Below are 23795 nucleotides of genomic sequence, written 5' to 3'. Positions count from 1 at the left end.
TGTTTAGGGGCACTGTGATTTAGCAGCAACCATCAGATCAACAACAGTGGAACATTGGCTGCAGATTAGCACTTTAATCTCCCCCTCCCACAACTGCTGTGTGTATGCCTAAGAAGAAAAAAAACTGGCAGCTGTGGTCACGACTAATAGAAGGTACAGTACCACACTCATTGGCACTATATTATTAGCTGCGTACCTTTTGCCTGTGATCTGCATTGTCCAATGACAGTAGAATCAAAGAGACTGTGGATGTACATAGGGAAAAACCAATTAAAAAAAAAAAAAAAAAACTAAAAAAATTAAGTGTAATTTCTGTCTGCTGCTTTGTTCCTCTGCTAACAGCATGAATCACGTCTGAAAATATATATTTTTTGACACTGAGAAAAAAGGTGATGGGAGGGAGCTCCAGCCGACTGATAGCCTCAGCTCTATGGAGGGGGGCATTTCCAATCCATTCCAATCAGCTCAACACACCGAGCTCTGCAGAGTGTAATTTAATCTCTGTCCCCTTTATTGTGACAGCCCTGGCAGGCTTTATAAATTCTGGACTTTTAAACAACAGTAAAAAAGAGAAGACAGCAGATAAACCGGTACAACTCATGTAGGATTTGTTTCATCTGTGTGTTACACCTGAGGCCAATCATTTCAATGGGTATATGTGAGACCCGGTTCACACAGGGGCAACTCCGATCCGACTTCAGGTCACCCCTAGTTGCGCTACATGTAAAAATCAACGCAAGTGAATGAGAACCATCTTAATGCACACTACTAAGTCGCTCAGACTTCAGAAAAGGTTCCTGTACTACTTGTATCCGACTTCTAGGCGACTGGTACCCATTGATTTCAATGGAAGTCGCCTCCAAGTTGGATCTCCATCTATATTGAGACGACTCACAGAATTATCAGCTCTCGAGAGGTCACTCCACGCCAAATTTATTAAAAAAAATCTGACGTGGGTCCCCCCCCCCCCAGATCCATACCAGACCCTTATCCGAGCACGAAGCCGGCCGGTCAGGATGGGGGTGGGGACGAGCGAGCAGGAAGGGGGGGGGGGTTGGTGCTTTGGGGAAGGGGAGCGCCCTGCGGCCCCCCCACCCCAAAGCACCTTGTTCCCATGTTGATGAGGGCCTGCAGGCGAGGGGGCTTATCGGAATCCCAGAGCTCCCTTTAATAAGGGGGCCCCCAGATCCCGGCCCCCAACCCTATGTGAATGAGGGGTACATGGTACCCCTACCCATTCACCTGGAGAAAAAAATGTCAATAAAAAACACAACACAAGTTTTAAAAGTAATTAATCAGCTCCGGGGGTCTTCTTCCGACATGGGGGGGGTCTTCTGACGACTTCTCCGCTCTGTTCGGCCTCTTCTCCCGCCCTCCTCCGCTGTCTTCTTGGAGCTCTTTTACTAGCGGAGGAGCCTGGTCTCCTCTGTCCTTTCTTCCCTCTTCTTCCGATGTTGACCCAGTGCGGTCTTCCGCTGTACTGGCTTGTGCGAGGCGACTTATATAGGTATAGGGCGTGGTCACGGGTGAATGTCACACGGTGACCCCGCCCCTTTATGACGTCACAGTCCCAGCATGCACCAGGACGTCATAAAGGGGTGGGGACACAGTGTGACATCACCCTGTGACCACGCCCTATACAAGTTGCCACGCACGTCGCACAAGCCAGTACAGCGGAAGACAGCTCCGGGTCAACATCGGAAGAAGAAAGAAAAGGGAAGAAGGACGGAGGAGACCAGGCTCCTCCTCTAGTAAAAGAGCTCCAAGAAGACAGCGGAGGAGCCCGGGAGAAGACGCCGGAGAGTGGGAAAAGAGGCCAGACGGAGCGGAGAAATCATCGGGAGACCCCCCGATGTCGGAAGACGACCCCCGGAACTGATTAATAAATTACTTTTAAAACTTGTGTTGTGTTTTTTATTGACATTTTTTCCCCCGGTGAATGGGTAGGGGTACGATGTACCCCTTACTCATTCACATAGGGTGGGGAGCCGGGATCTGGGGGCCTCCTTATTAAAGGGGGCTCCGGGATTCCGATAAGCCCCACCGCCTGCAGATCCCGACAACCAACGGCCAGTCCTCAACAACCAACGGCCTTGTCCTCATCAACATGGGGACAAGGTGCTTTGGGGTGGGGGGGCCCCAGGGCACCCCCCTTCCCCAATGCACCAACCCCCCCCCTCATGTTGAGGGCATGTGGCCTGGTATGGTCCAGGAGGGGGGCCGCTCGCTCGTCCCCACCCCCTTCCTGACCGGCCAGGCTTTGTGCTCGGATAAGGGTCTGGTACGGATCTGGGGGGGGACCCCATGATGTTTTTTCGGCGTAGGGGGTTCCCCTTAAAATCCATACCAGACGTAAGGGCCTGGTATGCTCCCGGAGGGGGAACCCATGCCTTTTTTTTTTTTTGGCGGAGTTCTCCCTTGAGAGCTCATTGTCTGATTGTCCATGGCCAAAGTCGCCTGTGTGAACCAGCTCTCAGAGTTTAAAATCACTTTAAAAAGGATAAAGTCACCCTTGTGAACATGTTACACCCATAGTTGGGGTGTAACGTTTAACATGTTCAGCATCTGCCTGCTCTCCCATTACAACCCTCTCCCACCGCCCACACAGCCGCATTATTCATTCATAGAGTCCCAAGAATTAACGAACTACAAGTACTGACAGCCTTAGTGGCTGATGGCTTGTAGTTCTTAATGAACTACCAGGGCGCTGATGAGCGCTCTAGATACCGTATTTATCGGAGTTATAAGACGCACTTTTCCCCCGCTAAAATCAGGGGGAAATCGGGGGGCACGTTATACACCGATCCCCCGCCGTCTCCTAACCTTCTCAGCCGCTCTCGATGGCTTTCAGGTATTTTCGACCGTTCTCGGTGGCTTTTCTGAAAATAGGTGAGAAGGGGCGAAAATAGCTGCGTGTGGCCGAAAATACCCAAAAGCTGCCGAGAACGAGCAACGCCAAGATACACAGGCCATCCGCTCTGTATCTCCGCAGCGCCATTTTTAAAATGGCAAAGACACTGACAAGGCTGCAAACGACTGGCAAGGCTGCAAACGACTGGCAAGGCTGCAAACGACTGACAAGGCTGAAAACGACTGACAAGGCTGAAAACGACTGACAAGGCTGAAAACGACTGACAAGGCTGAAAACGACTGACAAGGCTGAAAACGACTGACAAGGCTGCAATTGACACTGATAAGGCTGCATTGATGGGCATTTAAATGTAAGTTTTTTTCCTTAAACTTCCCTCCTAAAAGTTTTTCCTTTTAAATTCCCTCCTAAACTTAGGGTGTGTGCTATACGCCGGCGCGTGCTATACGCCGGCACGTGCTATACGCCGGCACCTGCTATACGCCGGCACCTGCTATACGTCGATAAATACGGTATTTCACAGATTTTCCTGTCATTCAGTAACTGCCTGCCCGTATCGAAGGTACCGGCACTAAAAACTTGCGCTTGAGAGTTAACTTAAATATTGAAATATGAACAAAGATTAATGAAAATGAATAGGAAGACCGCAGCTGCTGCACAAAGGTGCTACAACCTTAAAGCAATGGGAAATATCAAGCAATATACATCCTAATAAACAGTGCCTAATGTATCAGTGTTAAGCGTAAACAAAAACATAAAATCTAAAAAAGGTGCTCCCTCAGGATTTCCTTGATGACGCCCTGGAAGAGGGTCGAAACCCATTGACATACTTCGGGTTCACGTTAACCTTTGACACAAAATTTCCGTCTCCGTGGAACGCACACCATATAGTGGCGAACCTCGGATGATTTTTTTTTTTTTACTAATGCCCGTTTTTGCCAAAAATCCTGTAAGTTGCACATTGAATGCGCTTGATAATTGATGCCAAACGTTATTTCACTAGGAGTCCTCTCTTGTTTCCCCCATCTATGGAGTGCGGTATATCCTTCCCGTCTTAAAACGTCTCCCTGCAAGATTTTACTGAGGAATCATCCAGCATATCCCCAGATCATTTGATTAATGCCTTTTTGATCCCAGACTGAGAAGCTGAGGTACAATTTTGGTGAGTGGGGACACCAAAGGGGGTGCAACTACACAGTCTGCAGGAGCTGGACACTGCATTTAATACTTTTTTTTTTTTTTAATGCAAGTTATTTTTTACCTACAAAAATGTGCATTTATTATTTTTAAAGGTGAACTTACCCTTTAACTACAAGACTAGTAGTGGGGTGGTTTAAGATGAAGTGCACTTGAAGAATGCACATTTATCCTTTTTACCCCTTTCCTCTGACCTAATCCACCCTTCCCCCTTCACAGATGTATACATACTTTGGATCTGATGGAAGCAGCCTTTGCTGTGTGTTTATATGCAGCATCATATGTCCCACTGTCCTGATTGCATGGCTGATTACAGGTCTACAAGAACTCCCAGATCCTTTTCCATCCTCAATTCCCCCAGAAGTTCTTCTTCTAGCATGTAACTTTTCATATTTTTTAGCTTTCGAGTGTATTACTTTTTTCAATATTTAACCTCATCTGCCTTAAAGCTGTCCACTCAACTATTTTATCGAAGTCCTCTCATAAAGCTTATATATCCCGTTTTGAAGTTGTTAGCCTTGCTTAGCTTTGTATTATCAGCAAACACTGAGATTGAATGATCTATTCCAACCTCTATATAGTTTATGAACAAGTTAAAACAGAATTTGTCTCAGAAAAGCCCTGGGATACCCTCTTCACAACTCTAGACCATTTAGAAAATAGGCTATTAATCACCGTCTTCTAGATGCATTTCTGCAACCAGTTTTCTATCCGGGTAGTGAACAGTGAACAGCTATGTAGTCACACATGAAAACAAATGTGAAAAATATGAGAAAATCAAGTAAGAAAGAAATGTGGCAGATAAAAAAAATAGTCCAGGAAGTAATCCCACAAAGTCCTATAACACAATTGGGTTGATTTACTAAAACTGGCGTGTGTAAAATCTGGTGCAGCTCTGCAGAGAAACCGATCACCTTCAGGTTATTTTTGTGAACACGTAAAAAAAAAAAATCTGTAAGGTGAACTTACACTGGACCCCCTCCCCATCCACCGGCGATCTCCCATTCTGACAGATCGTATCACCGCTGTAATGTCCTGGTGATATTAAATCCCAGCGGCTTTCTCTACTCTTCGCCTGCGACAGGACGGGGTACGCGGGTTCTAATTGGTCTGCACCATCCATGTGATGGCGCCGACCAATTAAAATTCTCCTAAACCTACCTCCTGACTAGGTGCATTTTGGAGATTAAGCTGCGGGGGAGGACCGGTGAGGCGGTGAGCCGATGTGTCAATGCGGGTGATCGCCGCGCTCCAGGTCAGTGGGACTGGGGGGTGAGGAGGGGGTGCTGTGTAAGTTCACCTTACAGATTTTTTTCTGTAAAGGTGAACATACCCTTCAAAAACAGAATTCCACCCACATTTTTCACTACTCACTATGCGGCACTAATGTGCAGCCTTAAAATGAATTGGCAATTTATTTTTTGTGCTCACTTACCCGATTTATGCCTATATCTACATTTTAAACTTCCTCCTCAAGAGGGCCGCAGCGCAGTGCATCATTAAATGTTTTTTATTGGCTCTTGAGAGATCTTTGTCAGCTGGGGATGGCATCTATGGAAATACTTTGTCAGCTTGGCATTGCATGGTTCTAGTAACATTTAACTTTGCCATAGAAAATTGGCTGCGCTATGCCAAGCTGACCAAAATTGCACTGCACATGCGCGAGATCGACAAGCGCATGCTGGGTAGCCAGCATGCACAGAATCTAGGAAGGAGGAAACTGTGGCTTCAGATGCCCACACTGGAGATAGCCGTGCTGTGCAGAAACGTCACAAAGAAAGTAATGCTGCACAGATAGAAAACTGTGCATAGTTTACAGCATACCTTTGTTACATTGCACGAGACAAGTATTCTAGTATTTTTTTTTATCTTAAAAGTCATATTTTGGCCAGAACTCCGCTTTAAGTTAGAAGCTGATCGAATACCATGCACAGCTGAACCAAATACAGTGTTTCAGGGGCGCACACACACACACATTTTTAAGGATTGGCATGTGTGGTATCTATTTACTGGGCACACATTTTTATGGGGTAATATATTGCATTTGTGTGCACTAAAATTAAACATTGCCTTTAAAGATTTTTCTTAATTAGAATAAATACAAACCATTGTTGGGTATGAGTTCCATATCCCAAGGGCTCATCTTCTCTGCATCACCATTGTCCCAACTGAAAAATACAATAGCTTGTGTGAAATGAAAACTATAAACCAGACTACACATTCTTATACTGCACGCAGTTAGTGCATTCAAACCTTAAGTGCAAGGCCAAAAGAGGCCTATAACCTCAAAGCGTTTGTTACCCCAAAACTTCATATGACTGATATATGCCTGCTGTATCATGTACTTCTACAAAAAAGTATCCTGTTCTCTTTGTATTGCTTTCTTTATGTGAAATCTCTAGTGTCCCTCCCAGTCCCTCTGCTTTTCTATTAAAAGCTGACCATTCTAAGCAGGAGCGTGGTCAGTCCTCTAGCTATGCTTGGAATTCTGTGTATTCTCCTCCAATGATCATACTTGTCTTGACACACCCCTGCTACACAGCCATTCACTGGGAAAACCCAGAGTGCTGCTGCTCTGCTCCCCCCCCCCCCCCTTACGCAGCTGAAAACAGAGGGCATGCGATCACTTAGAAAAAATATATAAATGCTCCCCCTTTTTTAATATCTATACAAAAATGTTTTGCCTTTCATTTCTATTTTATACTGAATGGATTGTTTTACAAGGTGTTAGTTTACAATCTGTTTAATCATGGGGTTTGAAGCAGCAGTTCAAAAGTTGTCAATGGCAAAAATCAATGGCTTCTCAAAAATTTTTGAACAGATTGCCCAGGTATATTCAGCCATATTTGGCCAGTGTACAATATTGTTACACTGGTATGGATAAACAGCTTACAGTTAGAACTTTAAGCACACTCGAAATACTGTGGACGACCTAAGAGTGTTTAAGCAATCCATATACGATTCCATTTAAAAATGTTTCATTCAACAGGAGGTTGAAAAAAAGAAAATCCCTAGATTTTCCCATCCACGCCCTTGATGTCCTCATCCACACACTTTAAGTGGACAGGGGAATCACCCCCCTTCAGCTATTGTGCTCTGACAGCAGGGACACTTTTCAGCCATCAGAATACAGAATACTGATCAGTACTGCAGGCTATAGCAAGGTGGCGCTGATCGAACAGAAATTTTCCAAGAGGTTGGAAAAGCAACTACTGTACAACCAGACTGCCCATTCCTGCTGAACAAGCCGAATTTCGATCCATGTATAGCTGGTTTTAGATGATTAGCAGAGGGTAAAACTTGATATACACGCATCGAAATTTGTCCGGGTTAGCAAGAACCAGACAAATTTTGGTCTGTGTGAAGCCCTCTCTGTTGAACAGTCCAGCTGGAAAACCAGCATTTGATCAGAGCATGGAGCCAATGGCTGGAGTGCTGACCTGTGTATTCTGACAGGTGAGAGAGGGAGGATATCCCTGCTGTCAAAATACAATAGCACAGTGGGAGAGATCCCTGCATTCCCATCCCTTGTGTGGATGCAGGAATCAGAGTTTTTCATTCAACTGTGTGTATACCCAGCTTAAGACTAAAGCTACTGTAAAACTGATTGATCTAGCCACTCAGGAACAGCCTACACCATTTTGTGTACATTAGAACAAGAAATTAAACAAGATTAAATATTCATATTTTGGTAACCCAAACAATGTTGGTAAATGGCAGATAGGCTCATGTATAAAACTGCTTACCAGACATTGTAGCACTGGAATAAACTGTCTGGATACTGTGACTGCAGCGGCTCCTGACTTTCTATAGTGCCAAACCACCATGCATCATCAATCACTGACCGAAATCTGTCTCCTGGAAATTAAGAGATATACATTTCTTACTGGTATTTCATTAAAATAGAACAGCAACCCCCCCCCCCCCCCCCCCTTTTGGATAAAGTAAACAATTCCTGTCCTATAACCAAAACAGGAAAGGAGTAGAAACTCCTTCCTATGTGAGGAAATTTCTTGGTCATCACTGGGGCTACTAGTACCAGTGTCCCAATTGGAAAATTTTCCCTTTATTTGTTCTAGTGACAGCCCAAAAACCAGGGTTAAATCTACCGGTAACCATTTCCAGAAGTTGCTCAAGACAACATAAGAGAGTGACTCCGCCTCCAGACGCAGGAAATACAAGAGGAAGGGCAGTCTCAAGCATAATCCTCCAGTATTTTGTCGGAGAACCCCATAGTGAAACTACAAGACAAAAATCTCATACAAACTAGGAAATACCTGCTGTCCTGGACGTTTCTCAGAAATAGGAGTTGCCAGTAAGTCTAACACTGGCTTTTCTCCAAGTCATCTGTCCAGAACAGGAGAGGATCAGTGACCATTTACCAGATTGGGAGGTACCACCACTTCTTCTCACGCTGCCCAAAAGGCAGACAAAGCTCTGGTGAAATGTGCCATAGAAGAGAAAGCGCAAATGATGTCTTATGCCTCATAAGACTCAACAAAAGCTTGCTTAACCCAGCTAGCCATAAGTCTTTCTGGATGATTGACTTCCTACTTTACTATCAGATTGTAGGACAAAAAGGACATGCGTCTTTCTAATGCTCTTTGTTAGCTCTAAATACTAAATTTAAAATCTAAGCTCTCACATTGGATGGTTAAAGGATAAGGACAGAAGGAAGGCAACACGATATCCAAATTAGAGGATACCTTTAAGTCAAATTAAGTTCTCAACTCCTGTCCTGTCCTCCACTAATAGGCCGGATTTAAAAAAAAAAAAAATTGAACCTATAGGTAAGCTGAGAATACGGTTCACCTATAGGTACTGTAAATATCTCCTAAACGTGCGCTGTTTAGGAGATTCTTACTGTGTTTTGCGCCAATGTCATTGGCGCATGAGCTGCGAAGAAACGCCATCCCCCGTAATTTCTCCATAAGCAAGTGCAATGACTGGTGGATCGCACGCGCATGCGCGGGAGTGACGTCACGCGGCTCAGGCCAGCCACAGGGCTGAGTCTGCAGCACTGGAAGGAAGAGGGGCGAACATGGATGTGGCCTGCATTTGCAGGCAAGTGTCACATAATATCCTAGCATGCGATGCATACTAGCACATTAGGCTTTTACTTTGCTTTACTTCCTCTAAGGCCCTTTTCACACTGGGGCAGTTTTCAGGCGCTAAATCGCTAAAAATAGCACCTGAAAAAAGCAGCGGCTTTCACACTGGAGTAGTGCGCTAGCAGGATGGTGAAAAAAGTCCTGCTAGCTGCATCCTTGGAGCGGTGAAAGGAGCGGTGTATACGTTGAAATCAATGGGGCAGTGCGGCTATACCGCTGGCAAAGCGCTTTGCGGGCGGTTTTAACCTTATACAGGCTTTCCTGTAGGTACAAGTGGTAGAACGGAGTTTACTATCACTTTAAGGTAAACAGTGTTTTAACTTTAGAACCACTTTAAGGCAGTGACCTGCACCTTAAAGTAGTTCTAAAGGCAGATTTTTTTATTACCTTTAAGCTTCTATATCCAGCTCACCCCCATAACCCCCTTATACTTTCCTGAGGCCAATCGTGATCTAGCAGCTCTCTGCTCTGTCCTACCTAACAGGGCAGATCCAAAGCTACAGGAGCCACTGGCTCCCGCTGCGGTCAGCCACCCTGACGAGTGGGTGGGGGACGGGGCCGTGCCCTGCTGTCTGTACCTATGGACAACGGCAGCACATCTTGGGAGTGAGCTCACACAAGTGCCGCCATAGGAAGTAGCTTCCTATGGGGGCACTGGATGAAGCAGAGGAGCCAGAAGCACTGGTTGAGGACCGGGCAGCTCTGTGCAAATCCATTGCACAGAGAAGGCAAGTATAACATATTTGTTATTTTTGTATAAAAAGGTTTTCCCTTTAGAAAACACTAGCAGAGTCACTGCTGACAAGTTCTGACACATGAGATAACAGCGGCTGAACATGTGTCTGGGAGGGAACTTAGAGGAAGATAAGCCTATGTGGAGTGTGGGGGGGGTGCCTTTCCGCCAATCAGCTCTCACATCTTGTTAGCCCAGATTCCACACGCACTACTGGAATAGGAAACACGATCTGCGATTTCCAAAGAGTGTAGAAAGAAAAAAACAGCAGATATACAAGTTAAACTTATGTAGGGAGATTTGTTTAATCTCTGTATCGTCTGAGGCTGTTCACTTCACTGGTTATAGGGGCGGGTCTACAACCACTTTAACTGCTTCCAGACCATCCCACGTACATTTACTGCCGCAGGGCGGCACCGGGTACGCAAAAATCACGTACCTGTATGTGATATTCATTGGTTTGACTAAAAAAAAAAAAAAAAAAAAAAAAAAAAAAAAAAAAAAAAAAGCCAAGTTCCCCAATGATTCCTGGGTGACAGCAGGTCCTTGCATTTTAGCCTCATACATTTTTTTTGTTTTGAACCCAGATTTCTGTCAGTCACAGAAGTACATTCAATACACTGGTGTTCACATTAATGTTCCGACTAGCAATCAAGAAACTTTTCTTTGAAGAAATTTTTTTTTAAAGAAGAATTGCATGAATATTAGAAACATAAAACTAACCAAAAACTGTGTGGGTTGGGGGCTGTCTGAGCTAAGCCGAGCTATGCTGTGTCGATAGACATACACAGAAATGCTCAGGATCGGGCCCACGGGTGTGCCCTCATAGGAAGAAGAGGAAGCCAAGAGCTCTGGGTAGAGGGACCTCAGAAGAGGAGGTTCGGGCCACTCTGTGTGACATCATTTCAATGAGCAGGTAAGTATAACATGTTTATTATTTTAAGAAAAACAAAAACTAACCTTTCCAATCACCTTAATATTAGTTAGTTCTATCCTGTAACTCCACTTTAATACATCCGCCTTCTACCTGTCATTTGAGACCAACTTCCAGTGTTCATCTTTTACAGGGCATAAAGGTTCTGCCCTCACCTCTTGACAATTGATATATTTTGAGAAGTTGGTTTTATACCTACTGTGGCTATGTGTTATTTTTTATCTATTTTGGATGCCCCAACTGTTCTCTTATACCTTTTTGCATGCTTTGCAGCTCTGAAATGCCAAGGATGTCCCTTTCAATTTGTGTTTTCTAAAGGTCCTTTTTATGCATTTGCTTGCTTTTTCTACACTAATTTAGCCACATTTTGTTTTTCTTTTCTTTAATAATGTCACATTTTGTTTTTCTTTTCTTTAATGTCCTTAAAGCACTCCAACTTGCCCTGTATTCCTAGTTGAGAATTGGCCCCATTGAGAACCATACCGTAAGAGTGCAGCAGTTTGAAATTAGCTCCTTTTTTTTCTCTTGTCATTAGCCTGAAACTTATTTGCAAGTATATAATGAGCCCTGTGTTTTTTTTATTTTGTTTTTGAAAACGTTTTTTTATTTTTATTTTTTACACGAAGTGGTCAGTTTAGAAGTTCTAACTCACAGCATGTACATAGCAAAAATGACACCCCAAAATACATTCTACTACTCAGCCTGAGTATGACGATACCACGTGTGCGACTTTTACACAGCCTGGCCACATACAAATGCCCAAAATGCAAAGAGAACCGTCAGGCTTTCTAGGAGCATAAACGACACCTCTAATTTCCTAACGAGGGAAGGCCCTGGAGCACTAGGACAATAGAATTACCCACAAAATGACCCCATTTTGAAACACACACCCCATAGTATATTCTATGAAGCATTGAGAATCTTTTGAACAGTTAATTTTTTTTTTCTTACGCAAGTCTTCAGAAAACGTGGAAAGAAAAATGAAAATCAATTTATTTTTTTTACACAAAGTTATGCATTTATAAGATATTTCTAACACATAGCATGTATATAGCATAATTACATCCCAAAACACATTATGCTACTGAGTATGGCGATACCCCATGAGAGACTTTTACAGCCATATACAGAGGCCCAACATTGAAGTAGTACCTTCAGGCATTCTAGGAGCATAAAATTACACATCTCATTTCACACTTTTGAAGGTCCTGGAGCACCAGGACAAAGGAATAACCCCCAAAATGACCCTATTTTGGAAAGCAAACACCCCAACGTGTATTCTATGAGGCATGGGCTGCAAATAGGTAACCTGGTACTCCGATGGCCGGGAGACAGGTACTTAGGTACTCAGGCGGACTGTGACAGGTACGCACAGGTACTTTGATGGCTGGCGACAGGTCCTCTTTATTGGGGGGTAATCAGTGTGTGTTGTGTGTACACTAAGCAGTAACGAGAGGTTACCACAATCTCCTTCTCACACACGATTGGTGTATGAGGAGGAGGATTGGACATAGCCGGTCACGTGATAAAGACACGGTCGGGGGTGGATCGGGGATGCCAATCTCACAGAACGGGGATGGGCCGTGTCCAAGGGACACAGCTCATCATCGATCGCCGCGGGCCCGCAGGAGCGGCGAAATACCGAGGACGTCATATGATGCCCACCCAGGATGGGAGATCCCATCAGTGGGCGTCATTTGACTATGGACGGTATTGAGGTGGTTAGCATCCACCTACAATTATTTCACTATTTGATGCGTGCTCAAATTGTATTTTCTCTCATATTTCTTCTGGAGTAGCTTCCGTACATACCAATGCTCCAATGCCTGCGTCTTGCTTCATCAAACTGCTGTCGAAGTACTAAAAAATCAATTACATCTGGCATGTCGTGATACCTGTGAGAAGACAGTATATGATTATAAACTTATACATAATTCTCAAATCTGAATACATCACTACTTTAAGATGCTAAATAGCAGATTACCCAATTTCTATTAATCTTCTGAGTAAAATTATCTGAACGAACAGGCAATGTTTGCGATAGCAACCAGGGGCTTATCCATTTTAATATTGTGCATTATCATGAAAGGCAAAAGTCTGATTAATATGGACAACACCCACTGTTCCTGCAGACCTTTTAACAAATTAAATCCATTGCTCGGGAACCCTGTAAAAAATTTTATTTTATGCCATCATATAAAATTTAAGAGGCGCTTTTCTGCGTTTCAAACAGCCCATATAAACAAATACAAGTGAAATCCAGTCACAAATGCATTCAGACTGGTATCCCTTCCATATGCTCATTTCACCCACTGTAAAACCCACACAAAATATGTAAATTTTCTCCTACCAACCCAAAAAATAAAAAAGCCAACAAACAACTCATTTACTCACTTCATTGTGAATGCTCCTCCAGTCAGTTTGCCAGTATCAGAGTCAAGGAAAGCAAGTTTAAGACAACAAAGCGTCGGCAAACCCACTTCATATTTAATTCCAACTATCTTCATAAGTTCTTGCTCCTTTGGGAACAGAAAGAAATTCATTTAGGAGTAGAGCACTCCAACATTTACTTTTCAAAAAATATACTACTATGGATGCTCTAGTCCAGTAATGGTGAACCTTGGCACCCCAGATGTTTTGGAACTACATCTCCCATGATGCTCATGCACTCATGCAGTGTAGCTGAGCATCACGTGAAATGTATTGCCAAAATATCTGGGGTGCCAAGGTTCGCCATCACTGCTCTAGTCTAATACATAAAAGAGAACTCAGGAATCAAATTATTTTTCTTAATCGTACATCACAGGACACATAAGAGTTAATAATCTTTACTACATGGGTTATAATTCCAGGTGAAGTGATAGTGGCTAGGGAAAAGAAAAAAAAGAAAAAAAAAAAGGAGGCAGGAATCCCCGACCAGGCATAATCCCTCCAAGCTCATCTAAGCCAAGCTTCCATTTGTCTGAAGGTGATGAATACTTTTCTGAGCCTCTCTGAAGATTTCTTATTGGGACTTTTCCTATCTTTTTGGACTCTGTTCTTAACACCCGAATCCAGAGTTGGGCCCTATCCGAATTGGTCACTTCAGCCAGCATTACAAGAGAAGCCGTTCCCAGATCCCACATACAAGAGTGAGGATCTCCTGTAATGTCTGCCAGTTGGCTCAGGTTCCTCTGGGCAGTGACCTCTGACGTACAGCATACCCGATGATCCCGCTGGCAGGGTGCTCAAAAGGTTCAGAGCAGTGATCCTCCTGGAGGGAAGTAGAGTCCCTGAAGGCCCGGCCCACCACTATGAGAGAGACGTTTGGGCCTAGTAAGCCCTATAGCATGGACTGGTAAATGCCTCTGTTTGTGGACTTGCGGCAGGCAGGAGCATGTGTATTTAGGGTGGGGGTGGGATTGCCACTTTAGTACTTTAGCATAGGTCCCTCAGTTTCTCTGCTAAAAAGGTTTGAACCCAACCATGAATTGGTAAGACGGATTACAACCTTAATAGAGCTGTGGTAAAAGCCATGCACAATCACCAGTATGCTACAAACACATCTGGGACAAGCCCTAAGAGGAATCCTGCTAAAAAAAAAAAATCCTGCTGGTCTGCGACTTAACGAGTCCAAGAATGCTCTACACACTCTACAATAACTTGGTGTTGAGTTATTCACTTTACAGTCAACAGAGGACAAGGGGGCACTTTTTAGGTCTACAGGAAAAGAGATTTCATCTCCAAATACGGAAAGGTTTCTTCACAGGCAGAGCTGTGAAAATGTGGAATAGACTCCCTGCAGAGGTGGTTCTGGCCAGCTCAGTGGATTGCTTTAAGAAAGGCCTGGATTATTTCCTAAATGTACATAATATAACTGGTTACTAACATTTATAGGTAAAGTTGATCCAGGGAAAATCTGATTGCTACAGCAGGGGAGAAAATTCCTTCCTGATCCCCCGAGAGGCAAATTGGATCATGCTCTGCTAGGGTGTTTCACCTTCCTCTGGATCAACTGTGGGTATAGAATTGTGTATATGGGACTGTATATTTTTTTTATGGTTGAACTGGATATCCTTAGAACAAGGGACATGAGTTCTTTCAAAACAGTGAAGAACATTTTAGCGAAACCAGAAAAGGGAGCAGAGCAAGAAAGGCCCACTTCCCAAACTTGAGGCTCAACAAATAGGGGCCTATCCCCAGGTAGGCCAGAAGTCATTAAGACATCCCCTGTTCCTGATAAAGGACTAGGCTGTTCTAAGGAGACGCAAGGCTCTCCTGCAAAGACCTTCATCTATAATGCAGGGTCTGAGACACTATTGGTTCAGAAGAAATGTATTCCATGAAATTGCCATTAAGTAGAACAGTGCGAATAAGATAGATCCACAGCATGGGCGTAGCATAAGGGGTTGCAGGGGTGACAATTGCAATCCCAACCCTAGCTCCAGGGGGGCCCCTGCAGCCTCCCTGTCATGATCATATAAAATCCAGCTCCGATCTGCCCTAGGGTCCCACAGCCACGCTCCAGTACTGGGCTTCTACTTTGCCTTCCACAGTCCACACCCCTCTGTCCCCATTGACTGGGGAGAAGCTGTGAGCCATTTCCTGAATGGAGAGGAGCACAAGGTGAGAACCGCCCAGAATGGGGAAGTGTCTGTGCTGAGAACATGGAATGGTAACCAAGCTCACCGTGGCAAGAGGAGGAAAGCGCAGTCTTGTAGCCACAATGGAAACGATGTCACTGGTGAGGTAAGACACCGCTCAGTGGTCGCACAAGGTCAATTGCTCTGAAATTTGCAGCTTCTATTTGGACTTTATAGAACCTACAGATGACAGACTATAAACCTAATGAGGCAAGACTGAGGCAGTCTTTGCAAACTTACAACCACTTGAGGAGCTGTCTGCCTGGACCCATGGTGACTGCATTCTTGACAGATCTGAACACCCCACAATAGGGATGCTAAAAAAAGGTGCAGGAGCAGCATTGAAGATTCAAAATCTTGTCTAGGGAAGGTGAAGAGTGACACTGAATGCTACTCTACTAGGTACTGTAGCAATGATAACCTAACATACAGCAAGGGCGAAGGATTACTCAGAGAAGGTGGTCATAAGAGTGCATCTACAGAAGTGGTACTAACAAAAGCACTATTGCAGTGGGATTATCCCCTGTGCATAGGCATGTTGCGACTAAACTAAGCTCAAGGTACTCACAAACTGCATTATCACCAAGGTCATTTTAGATGAGAAGTAAAAATTAAACCGAAATTGGCATTGCATGTGGCTCAAGTAGAGAAGATTATATCCTGAGCTGGCCTACTGATTTTTTTATTTTTTTTTTGTCTGTCATTATCTAAACCGCCTGCAGGGTGGCAGAACCCCCCACCCCGAGGTTCAGGGTTGTATCTTTTATTAGAAGAAAAAAAAGGCAGGTGGCATATTTAAAAAATGCTGCTCCCCACCGCGCTACCTTATCAACATCTTCGATTCTGTTAGCCTCCTTGGAACAAGACACACTAAATAAACTTGAACTATTTTTAATCCTTATGCTGCTAGCATTATTAAACAGGAAGGTATATTCATATTTACATTTCAAATTAGGTTTTACACCTCAGGAGCCTTCATGGGCATTTTTTCTTTCAACTAGGAGGAGGGGCTCCATCAGCTAAGCACACCCTCATGCTTGCAAGGTTTATAATGCTTAACATAAAAAATAAATAAAAGGGAGCAGAGCAGCCTGTATCCTCCCTCTTCTTGGGTCCCCCACTAGCGGTTCTGGCTCTCTCGTCCCCACAAGTACCCCTGTAGGAAGCTGCTTTCCATGGGAACATTTGTGCGTGCCTGGCCCTGCCTTTTGCTGACAGGTTTTGATTGATAACAGCAGGAGCCAATGGTTTCCACTACTCTCAGCAAAGCCTGTCAGGGCCGGAAGAGGAGCTGCCGCAAATATGTGCAGCGCTGGACAAAGATTGTATACAGGTGAGTATTTGAGGCAGTGGGGAGGATTCATTAGCTTAGGCTTATGACATGCACAGCGCTCTCTCTCATGAACATTTCCCAGACTCAGTGGAGGGAGATTTCTGCAGCATATTTGGCAAGTACAGAATCACAGCCTATATAAAATAAATATGCAAAGTTGTTGGAGGGATGCTTCAGAATGGCAAAGATGTTTTTATTTACAAATTATGTGAGCAGACTGCAGTTCCTCTTTAACCACTTTGCGCCCGCACTATAGACTAAATACATCTACAGAGTGGATGCCAATTGCCAGGAGAGCGTCCCTGGAAGTGCTCCTGTTTACTTCCTCTCTGTGTGCTGCTGCAGGCACGCATCGGGGGAATCACTGGAAGCACCCTGTATGATGTGCTTATGAGCTGTGAAAATAAGAGACTTCTTAAACTTACCCTCAAATCCATTTTATGCCAGGGTTGTTTCTTGGCATTTATCCGATAAATTTTATTCTTTTTGGCCATTTCAACATATGCCTCATGCCCTTGGCGAAAATAGTATACCTAGACAGATTTGTAGAAGTTAAAACAGAGATTAAAAAAAAAAAAAAGAAAAAAAAATCCAATAAAAATATGTAGCATCACAATTATTAAATGGAAGATCAATTTAAAGGAAGAATAATGCAAAGTCATAAACCAGATGATGTTACTACAAATATTGTCAGAAAAGGTTGTCAAGATTCATTACCATTATCCATAATATTTTAACATTAATATAAAAAGACTACATGCTTGCCAGAATGCCAGTGCCAACATCTGCAAGGACAGATCCACACACTCACTTAGCAATTCTGAATTACAGGGTCCTTTTGCACAAGAACGGGGGGCTCACTAACCAACTGTGGATCACCATTTCTGCTAAATTTGCTGGTGGACTGCAAACCATCGACCAAAATACAATTTCCACAGATCTTGCTGCTAAGCCCCCCACCAACACATTCCTACTTGCCCATCAATATAAAGGGCAGCCTCACTGGTCATTAGTAAAGGAAAGGGCAGGTAAACTTCAGAACTATCAGAAAGTGCCAAGAGTGGATGGATTTATATGGGTGTACTAGGAGGCAGACACAGTAAAGACTTTTGCCAGTGTCCAACCACCTGAAGGGAATGGCATATGACTTAGTTTATGAATCGATTCCTGTGTAATACACTGTATGAAGATAAAGTTAGGCCAAGCTATAACATGGCTAGGGGGCCAATTATGACCTCATAAAAAGGTATATTTAAGGCCAAATCTTAAAAGGCACAAAAAGTTGAATATAGCAGCACTTTATGAACCCCAAATAGGCCAGTTTGAATTCAGAATTAAAACGGAGCTAGAGCAACAATAGTTATTTATGTTTTTAATTTTTTTGTAATCCATGCTGAAGCCAATAAAAGGAATCTACAACAAAGGAAAGCAAGGGTCCAGTGTTGTCTGTGCCAAAACCATCCATAGAAATTTTGTAATGCACTAAAGGTATGCAATTATAAATATCAGACATTTACTACATATTTGTTATGTGATCAGTGGAAATATTAAAGTCAACTGATTAGCAAGACAGCCCAGTATTCTATTAAGGACAGTAAAGACCAAACAGGTGCACACTGTCATTTTTAAAATGTGTAGAATTTAGAATTACGTGTTTCTATGCACAATGCGCAAAATAGTAAAGTACTGTAGTTGAAACCTTCAAGTTGAGCTATGCTTTGTATAGTTAATCAATATCGCCAACCTAAAGGAAACATATTTTTTTTTTTTTACAGGGGCTGCCATTGCAGACCTTCTGCATTGGTAGTTGCTGGCAGTCATTGTCACCTGGTGGGTATGAATTTTCAGATCAGAAAACACATTAAAAATGTCAGAAGTCTTTATACATGTATAATTCTTCTATCAGTAATGCAGTTATGCACAACAACCAAGCAGCTGGCATTTACAAAGATCATCAACGGCAGCCTGCGTTTTTTTTAATGACAGGTTCACGTTAAGATTGTTTCCCTTCCCCCTTTTAATGCATGATTTAAGTTTACTTATGTAGTGCTGAGCCATTCAGAGACACTAAACTACTCACATGCAACTGGAATTTCAGCATATAAAATAACAGTACCTCGTCACCCATCTGAGGAACAAAAGGACATCTCCTTGGAACAGTATCAGTAATCCACACAGATGGCAGCCACTCTTCAAGGTTCAAGCCTTCCTCTGTAAGGGCTGCAACTGCTAAACGCTGTAGACAGAAATTTCAAAACATTTAGCTCATATTTAAAGATATTTCTCAAAACACAGATGCTGATGACAAAAGACTCCTTGCAATTGATTTGTAAAACTGTCAGTATTTCAAATTAAACTAAGTACAGCAATTGCGCCAAAAACAAAACAAAAAAAAAAAAAACAACACCTGTATTCAAGCACTATCAGGCTGTCATGCATTGCCAAACCAAGTGAGAAAGAATGACTCAGTAGCAATTGAAAAATTGCAGTGGAATTGTGCATATACTATATAAACCATTCAAAAACTGATACTGGATATCGAAATTGCAATTTCACTTTTTTATTCAGTATACATTTTTATATGGTTTATATCTTATATGCACAATTTCACTGCAATTTATCAACATCTTTGTTTTCTCAGTCACTTTGTAAATCACCCCTAGGGGCATTTTGCACGGTATATCTTTTTGGTTTATCGCAAATAAATGTGTAACATGAACGGTTTAAGAATTTTATTGTACAGCAAAATAAGAGGAGCATGGTGCCTTAGCATAAACAGACGGATCAAAAAAACTCACGGATCGGATTGTTCCTCGAATCAGAGTCACAGATTGGATAATTTTTCCGATCAGCAAATTTAATTTGCAAAAACCTATAAAAATTCCACCACCATATAGTCCCCACTGTAATATCCATGTCATCTCCCCCGCTGTAATATCTATGTCATCTCCAGCACAGTAATACTGGCTGGGTATGGCAGTGTATTGAGGGATGGTTGAGCATGGATGGATGTGACTGCAATTGTCACGGAGCAGCGCTGTGGGCACTACAGATACAGCCCACAGCGCTGCTTTCATCCGATCTCTCCTCTCCACTGAACAGATCAGTACAAAGAGGGGAGAGACACTGGTTTGTTTACAAGTCAAATGACGGCGCAATCAAATTGTGAACAGCCGCCGGGTGTACCAAGATGGCCGCTGCTCCAGAGCTAGGCCCAAGCCGCGGCCTTTCCTAAGGCCGAGGCAGCGGATCGCGTTCAGATCAGGGATCGGTGATGATCCGTTGGACGCTTAGACATTAGACCTAGGTTGTAAAAGACAGGCAGTATTTGTCTTAGCAGCTTGCACTATACATTGCCACTGTGACAAGCAGTGATGTATTACGCTGCGACAGAAACGTACTAACACACCTTCTGCTTCCTTTCCTTTGGCTTCTTTTTCTTTGGCGATGCAGATGGCCCATCTTTTTCTTCAGTACCCTTCTTTCTTTCCTTTTTACTCTGCTTCTGCTTAAACTTCTCAGCCCCTTCATCTTCAGAACTGCTTTCTGCTTTTTTGTTTTTAACTTTAGGCGTTTTCTTTGGTGGTTGCAGATTAATTCCAGCATCGGCAGTCCAGTCTGAGTAATCACTTGAGCAGTCACTAAGAACGTATATGAAAATCTTTCAAATTATGGAGAGGTCTGGATAACAGCAAACTTTATAGGTATAAAATTGCTACACAAATGGATCACGTTGTAGTAAACGGACAGTTGTCAAACACACACCAGAATTAAAAATAAATAGGCATTTGTAACCATTTGAAACTAAAATGAACACAGTAGTATACACTGCTTGGTCACTTATACCTACAGGTAAGCACCTGAATGTGCCGTCAATTTAGAGCACCGTGCCATGGCCATGACTACATCATGGCTTTGCCATCCAAACAGCTGAAGCCTGCAAAGCTGGAAGGAAGACCAGGTAAAGATGGAAGTCTGACATCGGTGACAGCGTACCTCGAGAGGATAATAAAGGATGGTGCTGTGCTGTTCCCAGCAGAATAAGGGAATAAGCTGCTAAAGATAGCAGTACAAATGTAAATGAGATGACTCAATGATGTTCATAGGAGTGCAAAGCGCAAGAAATTAATAATAGAACTGTTATGCTGCTACAAGTAGCAGTACAATGTAAATTGATTCAAATAAATATTAGTACAGATGCAAAATACAATTGCTGGCGTTTCTATGGCGTTTATTTATTTCTTTGGGTTTGCACATACTTATTGGAGTGTTTTTTAGTAATATATTTTTTTGCACCTTGCGCTTTGATATTACCACCCAGGAATTTGGATGTCACAATTTATCTTGACTTCTTAGAAACACCAGCAATTTGTTGTATTTTGCATCTGTAAGAATATCCATTTTATTCCATACTACTACTTGTAGCAGCATAACGGTGCTACTAGTAATGTTTTGCACTTTGCACCCCTATGAACATCATTGATTCATCTAATTTACATTTGTACCGCTACCTTTAGCAGCTTGTTCCTTTATTCTGCTGGTAACAGCGCAGCACCATCCTTTATTACATTCTTTTCTTCTGTGGATATGGTTTGACTCACATTCAGTGCTTGAAGCAGTCCCATCTTTCAAACTTTGTTATACATGGCAGCACAGGAATAATTACACACTATACAAGTACCTCGAGAGGGAACCCTATTATGGGCAAGTCTGTCATAATGTGCTAGTATGGCAGAAATCTGCAGGGGGACTTTTTTTTTTTAACTAAAACTTAAACTACTACTTCAAGTCAGATTCAATAGCAAGACAATATTCAACATCCATTTTCATTGTGGTCTCTTCACTTTTAAGCAGCCGTGTAGTGTGTTTAAATACCACTGTGTAGCCCAACAGGCTCAAGAATTTGACCATACTGCCCACTGTCCTGTAATCTAAATGAACCTTATCTACTTTGATTAGTGCTATAAAAAAAAAAAAAGGGCCAATAACAAAGTTTCCACTTTTTTTATCCTGTTCATAGCTGTAAAAATAGCATTTCTGAACCAGCAAAATAGGATTTTTTTGTACTCACCGTAAAATCCTTTTCTCTGTAATTCTCCGACCGACACAGCTCCTCTCTGTAACAAAATGGGTTGTCAGCCCTATCACTGGAGATTACTAGGCAAGTTGTAATACAACACTTCAGAACTTTAAGTTCCACCCAGGGGGCAGCCCCTAGGCTACAACCCCCACAGCCTGCCCTAGCAGACCCAGTAAGTCAACAAGCAGTATAACGTAAAGAAAAAAAAGGAGGGGCGGGTGCTGTGTCGGTCGGTGAATTACAAAGAAAAGGATTTTACGGTGAGTACAAAAAAAATCCTATTTTCTCTTGTATTCACCGACCGACACAGCTCCTCTCTAACAAAATGGGACATCCCCAAGCAGTGCCAAACAAGGGATGGGAAAACAGCATAAAACGTCATCCACCATGGCAAGTGGGAACTAGTGAAACTAAACCCACAAAAAAAACAGCAGCGTGTAGAAAAACACCACTATATAACCGGGCATCCTCAACAGGAGGACCGCAACCAATTGCGCAAGTAATGCAACAGTGCATTAACATAACAGTACTGAGTTTTTATCGAAAAACTAGGAAAAAATAAAGATTGCATATTTAATTTCAACTACATGGCCGCCTGCAATACTTGCGGCCAAAAGATGCATACACCGATGCACTGAAGTCTGCCTTGTAGAACTTGGTAAACATATGGACAGACGACAAGGCTGCCTTACACACCTGAGCGACCGACGATTGGAAGGCCCAAGTCGTTCTGATTGCCCTCGTAGAGTGGGCCTTGACCGGAAAGGGGGGCACCCGCCCCTTCAAGGCATAGGCTTGTACCTCAATCTGTCTGATCCACCTAAAAATGGTGGCCGAGGAGACTGTCATGCCCTTCTTTGGACCAGCCACTGAAACAAACAGTGAGTCTGACTTCTGAAATGGAGCCGTGGCAGACAAGTACACCTTCAGGGCCCTAACCACGTCCAGAGCGTGAAGGGCCACCTCCTTGGGGTGCTTCGGCTTAGGAAACCGCTATGGTAATACAAAGTCCTCATTGATATGAAAAACCAAGACCACCTTTGGCAGAAAAGATGGTTGCGGACGCAACACCACCTTATCTCTGTGGATGACCAGATAGGGTGACTTGCAAGACAAGGCCGCCAATTCCGAAACCCTCCTGGCCGATGTGATGGCAACTAGAAAGACCACTTTCTGGGAAAGAGTCAACAGGGGAATCCCTGATATTCTCAAACGGCGGCTTCTGAAGCGCCAACACCAGGTTCGAATCCCATGGGAGCAACGGTGGACGCACCGGAGGGACTACATGTCGTACCCCCTGAACGAAAGTACCCACTAAGGAGTACGATGCCAGGGGTCATTGAAAAAAAGATAGCCAAGGCTGAGATTTACCCCTTGATGGTGCTCAATGCCAATTTCTGATCTACTCCTTGCTGGAGAAACAGCAGGATCCTTGCTCTGGAAAAGTAAAGCGGATGCCATCCTTTCTCCTCCACACATGGAGATGTAGGCGTTCCAGGTACGATGGTATATCTTCCGAGAAGATTTCCATGCCCTCAACATAGTTGGAATCACCAAGTCCGACAGACCCCGGTTCCTTAACACCTGGCTCTTGGTAAAGCAGGAAGAAAAATTGGACCTCGAAATCCTTGGTCCTCTCGCGACGGCAGTCGCCAGGGGGCGTCTGCCACTAGACGCACCAGATCTGTGTACCAGGGATGCTGAGGCCAATCTGGGACAACCAGTATTACTGGGATCCCCTTGGCTTCCACTCTGCGAAGCAGACGTGGCAACAATTTCAGTGGAGGAAAGGCATAGATCAGCTGGTACTGATCCCACGGAGCCACCAGCGTGTCTGCCCACAGATCTCTTGTCCTGGACACGAATCTTGTCATCTTTCGATTGAGATGGGAGGCCAGTAGATCCACATCTGGTGT

The 23795-nt window shown here is 43.5% G+C and overlaps 1 protein-coding gene across 2 annotated transcripts in view; it reads right to left on the bottom strand.

The window, feature by feature from the left end:
* Window positions 1-23795, bottom strand: part of PHIP (PHIP subunit of CUL4-Ring ligase complex) — a 232351-nt gene that overhangs the window by 81714 nt on the left and 126842 nt on the right. For both annotated transcript variants that reach the window (XM_077487347.1, XM_077487346.1), the window contains exons 23-29: window positions 20209-20440; window positions 18916-19035; window positions 17225-17332; window positions 13239-13363; window positions 12657-12739; window positions 7813-7924; window positions 6173-6234 (exon numbers count right to left, since the gene is read on the bottom strand). In XM_077487347.1, the coding sequence (XP_077343473.1) occupies window positions 6173-6234; window positions 7813-7924; window positions 12657-12739; window positions 13239-13363; window positions 17225-17332; window positions 18916-19035; window positions 20209-20440 (842 nt within the window). The remainder of the gene's footprint in view (window positions 1-6172; window positions 6235-7812; window positions 7925-12656; window positions 12740-13238; window positions 13364-17224; window positions 17333-18915; window positions 19036-20208; window positions 20441-23795) is intronic.

The sequence above is a fragment of the Lithobates pipiens genome, unplaced genomic scaffold, assembly GCF_037356315.1.
Source record: "Lithobates pipiens isolate NorthernLeopardFrog02 unplaced genomic scaffold, aLitPip1_a1.2 Scaffold_18, whole genome shotgun sequence".
Lineage (NCBI taxonomy): Eukaryota > Metazoa > Chordata > Amphibia > Anura > Ranidae > Lithobates > Lithobates pipiens.
The sequence above is the reverse complement of the archived record's forward strand: the minus strand, read 5'-3'. Positions and strand labels throughout refer to the sequence as shown.